Source organism: Syngnathoides biaculeatus, chromosome 18, assembly GCF_019802595.1.
Source record: "Syngnathoides biaculeatus isolate LvHL_M chromosome 18, ASM1980259v1, whole genome shotgun sequence".
Taxonomy (NCBI): domain Eukaryota; kingdom Metazoa; phylum Chordata; class Actinopteri; order Syngnathiformes; family Syngnathidae; genus Syngnathoides; species Syngnathoides biaculeatus.
This window is the reverse complement of record NC_084657.1, coordinates 19,361,770-19,371,547: the sequence shown is the minus strand read 5'-3', so window position 1 is coordinate 19,371,547 and position 9,778 is coordinate 19,361,770. Positions and strand designations below refer to the sequence as shown.

Genomic DNA, 9,778 nt, shown 5'->3' with positions numbered 1-9,778 from the left:
TAGCAAGTATCACAGGAGTTGCTGCACATGATTTGCTTCCCCGAGCCTTGAGTTTGACACCAGTACTGTATATCAGATAGATAGATAGATAGATAGATAGATAGATAGATAGATAGATAGATAGATAGATAGATAGATAGATAGATAGATAGATATAGATAGATAGATAGATAGATAGAGATAGATAGATAGATAGATAGATAGAGATAGATAGATAGATAGATAGATAGATAGATAGATAGATAGATAGATAGATAGATAGATAGATAGATAGATAGATAGATAGATAGATAGATAGATAGATAGATAGATCCAGTTAACCAGTTCAGGCTATACCTCAACTCCTGCCAGAAGACAGGTGGGATAGGCTTTAGCTCTCCCACAACCCTTGTGAGGATGAGCGACTCAGAAAATGGATGGATGGACATTATTTTGCATGTAGAGCATGCTTTGTTAAGAAATATGAACATTCAGTAAATGTTAGTCTAAAAATGACCCAAATTACTAAGTCATGCCCATTCTTTTGCATTAATTCCAATGGAGTGTTTCCAGATATATTTTTTTTTTTACCAAATGACTTAGCTACATGTCTGAAGGAAGTTTCCAAGAAAGAAATGCATCTATATTTTTTGCAAAACCAATTGATTGTCTCCTGGATATATTATAGCAATTTCTCTGTAGCTGAAAATCACAAGCTAAAATAAAAAAAAAAAAAAACAGAATGAAAAATGACCAAGACAAAATTCAGAAGTCCGGTGGGGAATATATATATAAATACATTTGTTAACAGAAGCAAGGTGATCCTGTTGAAAGAAGAACTTTCAGTAAACTAGGAAGCATCATTATTGAGATGACATGCTCCGATTTAATCACACGCGATATAAAACTCCAAGCAGTGGTCAATGAATGCTCCACCAGATGTCAGTTCAATGAAAGATAAAGAGGAAGAGAGATTTTCTGTTGGCATCAGCTGTTGTTTGTCCTCTTTGCATCTTAGACGAGTGGACCTCAAGATGAAAAAGCTCGACAGCACAAAGTCTTTGCTAATTAAATCAGAACAGCTGCTTCGGATTGAGGACCATGATTTTGCAATGCGGCCCGGCTTCGGAGGTAAGACCAAAACGCGCAAACTTGTCTTTTTTTGTGTCTCTCTTTTGCCAGAGCTTTCTATGTTCCCCCCCCGGTAACCTGGTAAGGACTGATGTAGGTTACTGTGCTGTCCTTGGTATTACGCTTCCCCGCAAAAAGCCCTCGGTGACCTAGATTGTCTGTGTCGAACAACGGCTGGAGACAGTCATACAGATAAAATAATCTCGACTGCACACCACAATGGGTTGTGTTGAGGTGATTAAAATCTGATGAACAAGTAAAAGCTGTTAAAAGAGTTCATGTGTAGAGTTCATTTCTTTCAAATAGCCCCAATATGGAATGTGTACGGAAATAGATGAAAAGCATCGGGTTTTTGTTCCTCGTTAATGCAAGTCCTTGATGTGTAATATCACATATTTGGGTGGTCCTGAAATTAGAGGAAATTGACTGACACTGTAAGAGCCATATTAATTGAACAGTGTTTATTATTGTCGTGTGCAGCACGGTGGCCTCGAGGTTGCTTAGCTGACTCTCAGTTCTGAGGTTCAGGGCTCAAATCTCAAGCCTTTGTGTGGAGTTTGTATATTTTTGCCCCGCTTGCGTTTTTTGTTTGTTTTTTTTAACCCAGCCACTCCACTTTCCACTCAGATTCTAAAAACTTGCATATGAGAATAGTGTAAATGGCTATTGGTCTGTATAATGGTAGTAATGGGACAGGATGTGTACAGTTCACCTCATACATTTTCATAATTCTGCCATTAATGAATGACAGTAAGGGTTATACTGTTTAACATTCTATATGGACGTAATAGTGCATTATGGCTGCTTCTTGCACAGTGTGTTTGATAAACAGTACACAGTAATTTTTTTTCATTGAATCATGCTGTAAAGTGGAGCCCCACTATGTGCTCATTTAATGCTAACATTTGTCAAAAATATCCACCCTGGCTCACCAATATGAGGAATGGCAAAATGTGTATTTGAAAGAGTAAACACCTCTCAACTTTCTGTTTTCAGTCAATGCGTATTTGGGGTACGTGACGGTCATCTGTCCGTCAAGACTCTCCTGCCATCTTCACTGTGTGACAAGCGCTGATATAACCTCTCTGAGCTTACGCGTCATGATTATCTAACATGTTGTCTCTAGCCTCTATATCTCTATACTGTGGATTACACCTTCTCTTCCAGGCCGACCGTGGAACATAAAGATGTAATCTGCGGTGGATGTACAGATGGAGAAAACATGGCGGATGACACGACCACTACAACTTGTTATCCAGCTCCCGCTGACTGTTGACTTATGTTAACATTTGACCTTTTGTGGCAGGTTCAGCAATCCCTGTTGGCATTGACGTCCAGGTCGAGAGCGTTGACAGCATCAGCGAAGTAAACATGGTACGTATGTTTGGAGCTTTTGGAGTTGTTCCGATGCACTTAAACCAATGGAATTCTTCCTTATCAGAGAGTTTTTCCTTTTTCGTGCTCAGGACTTCACCATGACTTTGTACCTGAGGCATTACTGGCAGGACGATCGACTGGCATTCCCCTCCAGCAACAACAAGAGTCGAACCTTCGACTCGCGTCTCGTGAAGAAGATCTGGGTGCCCGACGTGTTCTTTGTCCATTCCAAGCGCTCTTTCATCCATGACACAACCATGGAGAACATCATGCTGAGGGTTTTTCCCGACGGCAACATCCTCTACAGTGTCAGGTAAAAAAAAAAAAAAAGGAATAAAATAAAACATTTTCCAAAAAGTCTATTTCTGGTCCTCTAGGTACACAGGGGCCATTCCATTAAAATGGTGCCGTTTGCTTTTGTTTTCACTGTAAAAATAAACATTTCTATCTTTTTGGTAGCAACACTTTGCTGATTTTCTAGCCCCCTTTTCATAGTTGAGATATCGTCAGATATTTCAGATAAAGTGTGATTTTAAACTTCTTTTTTCAAAAATGAAAACTGATTTATTGTATAATTCGAATATTGAATAACAAATATGAAAAGAATAACCCATTTTATGGTTCAATTGTATTTTCATGGTGTCATCTAATTTTAGGAGGCAGGCTACAAATGCAATGTTTCCATTACTCTTTGAAAATGTATTTTTTAAAAATGTACTCAGATCTCTCCATAGCACACTTTGCTTTGTCCCCCCCCCAAAAAAAAATTGTGTCAGAAAACTTTTATTTTACAGCGAGTTTAATCATGCATTCATCCATTTTATTTTCCTGGGGATGCAAGTGACACAGATTCGGCGGAATGACCCAAATACACTTTTGTACAGCAGCCATCCATTTTCTGTACGGCTTACCCTCACAGGGCTGCTATCCCACATGACTTTGGGCCAGACCACCTTGAACCGGTCCCCAGCCAATCAGAAGGCGCAAACGGATAACCTTCAAACTCTCATCGACACCATCACTAAGTGGGAAGTGAACTCACAATGTCATTTGGGAAATCAGGCAAATGAACCACTACATCGTCAGTAACCTTTAATTTAATTTACAGTAATTTAATTCAGTCTAATTGATTATACTCATTATGACCCCCTCGAGGAGAGATTTGTGTGTGGACATTATCCACCATTCTGCCACACCAGTCCTTGTTCTGTTGATTGAGCTTTTTTAAAAAAGTAATTACCAACCAGCTTGAATCTGTTTATTTTCAATGTCCCCTTGTCCCACTCCCAAGTGAATCAGATTCAATCATTGCAAAACATTAACTGCATCAACATTATGACACGAAATAACAAAGCAATCAAACTGGACATTTAGCTATCCTAATTTGAGCTCAAGAGGCTTTGTACAATAATCGTGTCCATTTCAGATCCTCGTGTTGACAACATGGCACCACAGACTGGTCAAGCCACAGACTGCCCTAGCAGATTGTACATGCTGGATAGCAGTAATTAGTAACTGAATACTGCAGGATCCCTTTTGCACTGTGCCTAATGTTGCATAACAAATAATTGAAGTCCATATTGGTCACGGGAGAGTTTAGTCAGAAATGGTACAAACAATTTCAATTTCTGTGTGGATACATTTAAATGTGGATCTGATGAAAAGGGACATATTCAGGTTAATTATTTATCATCTATGTTACTATTACACAGCAATAATTTCAGCATAATCTTGGATTTATTTGTAAATAATGCAACAAAAAGACTTTTCATTGAAAAGAATTGAGGATTATTTTCTAAACTGTATTTTTTAGGACCGAGCAAAGCATCATATGTGACCTCACTGTAAGGCTGTAGAGCCATATGATTTCTCATAGCCAATCAGCAAGAACCCAAGGCACGTTATGGAAATTTACCAGAACAGTTTTCTTGTCTAGTGACAGAGACACGGTGAAGCAGCAAGCAGGTCATTATTCTCAAAAATCTTATGCCAAATAACTGCAAACATTGATATGGTTGTGATCACAAGGCAAAATATAATGTACAAAAAATACATATACATCTAAAATATACAAAATATAATAATATGCAATATACAAAATATAATGATGATGATTATTGAAATTGTAAATGGATTTGTACAAAGAATGCCCATGTTTTTGTTTGTTTGTAACCCGATCTGATTCACCAAAATCGCATTTTACTGGCTGCGACAAATGCTACAAGTGTTCTCAGACGGCATAACTTTCGACTGACATTCGGCCAATAAATTGTAACTGCGCCAGCCAGCCTGACGTAGATCGGTTGTCCGAATTGGCAAGCACCTTGCGTAACACGAAAATCAAGATGTGCCATGCTGTTTTTCAGGCTTTATAATATTTCAGTAATAATAGACTGTCATTCTTGTTTTGTATTTGTCAAAACTATCAAGATTTTTTTTTTTCTTTATAGCTAACGTCCAGAAAAACTGAAACAAGTCAACTAGCAAATAACTTTTCATAATGTTGCTCGTGTGTGCGTTTCTTTAACCTTGAGCTGTGTTTTAGGATTACTGTGACCGCACTTTGCTCAATGGACTTCAGCAGTTTCCCCCTCGACACCCAAAACTGCTCACTGGAGCTGGAGAGCTGTGAGTATCAAACGCTGCGCCATTATCCATTTTCTTCGCCGCGTATCCTCACGAGGGTCGCAGGGAATGCTGGAGCCTATCCCAGCTGTCAATGGGCCGGAGGCGGAGTACACCCTGGGCTGGTTGCCAGCCAATCACAGGGCACATGGAGACAAACAGACGCACTCACAATCACAGCTAGGGGCAATTGAGAGTGTCCTATTAATGTTGCATGTTTTTGGGATGTGGGAGGAAACTGGAGTGCCCGGAGAAAACCCAAGCAGGCACGGGAAGAACATGCAAACTCCACACAGGTGGGTCTAGGATTGAACCTGGGACCTCAGAACTCTGAGGCCAACGCTTTCCAGCTGAATCACCATGCCACCGACTTTTATGCATGCATGGCAAAATGCTTTTCATAATGCGCTGAATTTATATGCAATCAATGCACTACTGTTATATCTTCTCTATTCTCGAATGGAATCATTAGGTCAGAGTGCTAAATCCCGTCAGCCTCTGTCCATTATATAGTTTTTTCGTTAATGACTGGTTTATAGAGGATTATATTTCTCCTGCATTCTCTTTGAGTTGATCAAACTTTATCTAAGAGCAAATAGAGTGGGGATTTCCTTCCATCTACATACTGCATAACTGTTTTTGTCTGTTATTTTTTTTTTATCTGTCAACACATGAATAAAACCCGGGTTCGCATGGAGGATTTCCGTTTGCATGGGCTTTCTTCGTCTCCCCTGCGAAGGCAGAGTTCATCCTCCTTTTTCTTCCTTCTCTTCCGTCTCGAAGATGCTTACAATGAGAATGACCTCATGCTCTACTGGAAAAACGGGAACGATTCATTGAGGACTGATGAGATCGTGCTCTCTCAGTTTTTCGTCGAAGACTTCCAGCCTTCCTTCGGGCTTGCCTTCTACAGCAGTACCGGTACGTAGTCTGACATTATGGGTGTGGGCTGGGGGGGGGGGGGGTAATCTGATCTCAGTTTCGTTTAAAATGATATTCGCTCGATTAGTGTCGCTTCCTGCAGCTGTCACACCATGTTGCTTCATATTCCTCTGTTTATTGTTCTTTTTTTTTTCAACCATTTCAGGTTGGTACAATCGTCTGTACATTAACTTCATTCTCAGGAGGCACATCTTCTTCTTCATGCTGCAGACGTATTTTCCCACCATGCTGATGGTGATGCTATCCTGGGTGTCTTTCTGGATCGACAGAAGGGCCGTGCCCGCCCGGGTCTCCTTGGGTACACACCATCCAACCTTGATTATAAATATGTATAAATTTGAAGGTTTTAGAGCAGAGGTGTCAAACTCAAGGCCCAGGGGCCAGATCCGCCCCGCCATATGATTTTATGTGGCCTGCAAATCAACGTCCATAATTTTTGTTAAAATCTGTTCCAAAATCTTATATTCTTATATCATAAATGATAACATTGAGGTATTGCATGCAACAATAGTTGAAAAACCCATTCCCGATGATTTCTGATTCCAAAACAAGCTTATAAATCTCATGCATAAATATGATGAGGAGAAAGATTTTCATGGTTTCACAGTCATAACGGTCCGCTGAGGGAAAACGTAACTACAATGTGGCCCACGGCAAAAATGAGTTATACACTGCTGTTTTAGAGTATTTCCTATGATTTTTAAATAGGATTATTTAAAGAGAGAGAAATAACGATGCCTACAAGAAAGAGTAGCTGGACTTCATTCTATACTACAATGCATAGAGTAACTAATGCAAAGAAAATTGATAAAAAGACACTGAAAGAATATTAACTGTTGTGCTGCGCTCCCTGCATGCAGGCATCACCACCGTGTTGACCATGTCCACCATTATCACCGGCGTGTCCTCCTCAATGCCTCAGGTGTCTTACGTGAAAGCTGTGGACATCTACTTGTGGGCCAGCTTCCTGTTCGTCTTTCTGTCCGTCATCGAGTATGCAGCCGTCAACTATTTCACCACAGTGGAGGAAATGAAGAAGCTCAAGAGGGCACAGGTCGCCCCTCGCTCTTTGCGGCATATATTCTTTCCCTAAATCTCGTGCGACGGGTTTGACCCACACAAAATAATGTCTGCGCCATCTGGATCTGGGAACTTACAGCTCCTCTCTTCCCCGTGCCCACGCAGATCCCGGCGTCTTACAACGCCACGCGGGCTATGGCGTTCGACGGCTGTTTCCACGACAACGATATTGACCTGACCTCTTTCCCCGAGGTCTCCAGCACGCCAAACACGGAGAGGAACACGCAGTCACGAAACTCCACCGTGTCGGCACCCGCAGAGGGCACCAGGCTACGCCGCAGGAACCCAGTGAAACACAACCTCCGCTTCATTATGAGCAACAGCTACATGATTGACTCCTACTCCAGAGTTTTATTCCCTTTGGCTTACCTGCTCTTCAATGTCATTTACTGGAGTTTGTATGCGTAGCAGCCAGCCTCCAATCTTTCTGATTCTAATATGATCATTGCATATGAATTGGAGAATTATTTCAATCTTGGGACTGCATTGTTTTATTGTTATGGAGTAGAATGCAGAATTATTTTAAAATATATGTCAAAATAAATGAGTGCATTCTGTGTAGTCCATATGTGTAATGTGTGTGTGTGAGGGATTGAATTTTGTGTCCATTCATCTTGACTTATTATTTGTAAACATTCAACTTGGCTTTGCTCTCAAAGGAGACAGCAATACTGCTTCCTAGCGGACGGAGGGAGTACCATCCCACACGTGTGATTTTTTTTTTTTTGGGGTCAACTTTAAACTGCAAAATCCACAAACACACTTTCCACAATTCACAAGGAAACATGAATATTTACTTTAAGGATTTGAAAAACGTGCAAATAATTTTGAGACATTTGTCTCCTCTTAGTCGTAAACCCGACTGCATTGTTGTTACATTATTTGTCCACGAGGTGGAAGTAAAACCCCGCCTCCGCGAAGTCCCAATCAGAGCTGGCTGATTTTCTCTCTATCGCAGAGAGACAATGGCGGCTGGCTGAATCAATTTATTCAATGTCACCTGTTTCTTGCTAATTTGTTGTCGTATTACATAAACATAAGCAGACAAATCCAGGATATAAAACAACTGCATGAAGGATTGGATTCGGGGTAGGTGACTCTTTCCATATTCCTTTTTTCCCCCCTCTGGAAAGTGACTTTTAGCTTTGTAAAACTAATCATACATCCACGCCCTCCGTGTCCCCAATCGTTTTTAGGCACATTAGCAAAATGTTCAGATTGGTTTTATGGAGCCTGAAAGAACATGAAATAAACTTTCGAATGACACCAAGATCAGTGTCAACATTTTGTCCCCTCACCCACAGGGCAGTAAACTTTAAAGTATATTTGTAACAGTTCAGGTCTGCTAGCTTCCTTCTAATTTCGAATCCGTTTGTTCTTGGAAATGTAAAAGAATATGATGCCGCGTAAAATAATAGCTATAGTTTTCAGGCTTTATTAACTGTACTGTATTTTTAAAATTAAACTTGTCCGAAAATGAGATGTAAAACAATACAAAGCCTCAAAAAGTTTAAAGTCAATTAGCATTGGGTGCCAGCAATGAAGTGGAACTCTCCTGACTGGTTGGTGGTTGGACGAATTGAGTAAGTTTCCCTGTGGCTTCATTTTAGTTATCCGGCTCTTGACCTCTTATGGCATTTTTGCGCCATCCGAGTTTCAATTTGATTGAAGATATTTACACTCATTTTCCTTGGAGATGTTGAATTGTTTCTCACTGAATTTTTGGAAATGTTGAATTTTTTTGCGTCAAATTTCTTAAAAATGTCGTGGGTTTTTTTTTTTTTGGGGGGGGGGTGGTAGTGGTGGTTTGTTTTTGATTCTAAAAAAAAATAAATCACTGTTATAAATTCTAATTGAAACTCAAATGCTATGTCTCAAATGACAATGGTTTCAAGTCTGTATGACTTTTGAAATGCATATTCCCCCCTCCCAAATTGTATTCAAATACAAACTCAGATACATTCAACTTTAGAGGTTGACTGCTCAAATTAGACAACAGCTTATTAAGTAATTCAAATAAACCAATTTAGCATAAAATATCAAATTAAGGACACAAAGTAGTGAATATATTGTTTTATTTAAAGATGTAAAAGTGTATGCAGAGTTATGTTGCTAGAGGTAGATGAAAGCAAAAGTATTGCCTGCTGTTAACAATCTTGATTATCAGGAGTCCGACTACTGAAAACCAGGTACACCACATGGCTACATATTGTCATAAAGATTCTGACGCGTCTACTTTACCTCTGTTTTGTTACCATGGAAATAAGATGTGTCAAATCTTCCATTGCAAGTCTCCTGGCTGGGAGCTACTTAGTGAAGACACACCCTGAAACGCAACACAAAAGAAAAGTATTCTTTTAAGGAAAGTATGTAGTGTAAAAAGTTTTTTTCCCACCACCTTTATCGAAATCAAAGTTGCATTCAACTTTCCTTTCTCGGGTGTGGAACGAAAACACATTTGTGCTTCAGTGAGCTGCCATTTTTGTCAAGTCGACCTTTTCACGTTGGTGTCTTTGGGAGCGTACCACATTGCGACAGACTGGATGTGAACCTGCTAACAACAAAGCACATGGACGTTCTAATCTCGGCACTTGGGTTTTTCCTTCTTCGGCTTCAGGTATGACCTAGAGGGCGCGCTGCGAAA

The 9,778-nt window shown here is 40.1% G+C and overlaps 2 protein-coding genes across 4 annotated transcripts in view; both read left to right on the top strand.

Moving 5' to 3' along the window:
* The first annotated feature begins 941 nt into the window (after positions 1 to 941).
* gabrr3a (gamma-aminobutyric acid type A receptor subunit rho3a) lies at positions 942 to 7,693 on the top strand. Its single transcript, XM_061804291.1, has 8 exons — positions 942 to 1,110; positions 2,417 to 2,484; positions 2,577 to 2,800; positions 5,033 to 5,115; positions 5,896 to 6,033; positions 6,200 to 6,352; positions 6,915 to 7,108; positions 7,240 to 7,693. Exons 1-8 carry the CDS (start codon positions 1,014 to 1,016, stop codon positions 7,540 to 7,542), a joined length of 1,260 nt encoding a protein of 419 aa, XP_061660275.1. The 5' UTR covers positions 942 to 1,013; the 3' UTR covers positions 7,543 to 7,693.
* Positions 7,694 to 8,236: 543 nt separating this feature from the next.
* LOC133491605 (adhesion G-protein coupled receptor G2-like) overlaps positions 8,237 to 9,778 on the top strand; it is a 29,927-nt gene continuing 28,385 nt past the window's right edge. For 2 of the 3 annotated variants that reach the window (XM_061802925.1, XM_061802924.1), the window contains exons 1-2: positions 8,238 to 8,717; positions 9,752 to 9,778. The exon at positions 9,752 to 9,778 is cut by the window's right edge and continues 66 nt beyond it. In XM_061802925.1, coding sequence (XP_061658909.1) covers positions 8,674 to 8,717; positions 9,752 to 9,778 — 71 coding nt within the window. In that variant the 5' untranslated portion in view covers positions 8,238 to 8,673. Of the gene's footprint in view, positions 8,718 to 9,751 lie in introns of all 3 variants that reach the window. The other variant, XM_061802926.1, reaches the window with a different exon arrangement.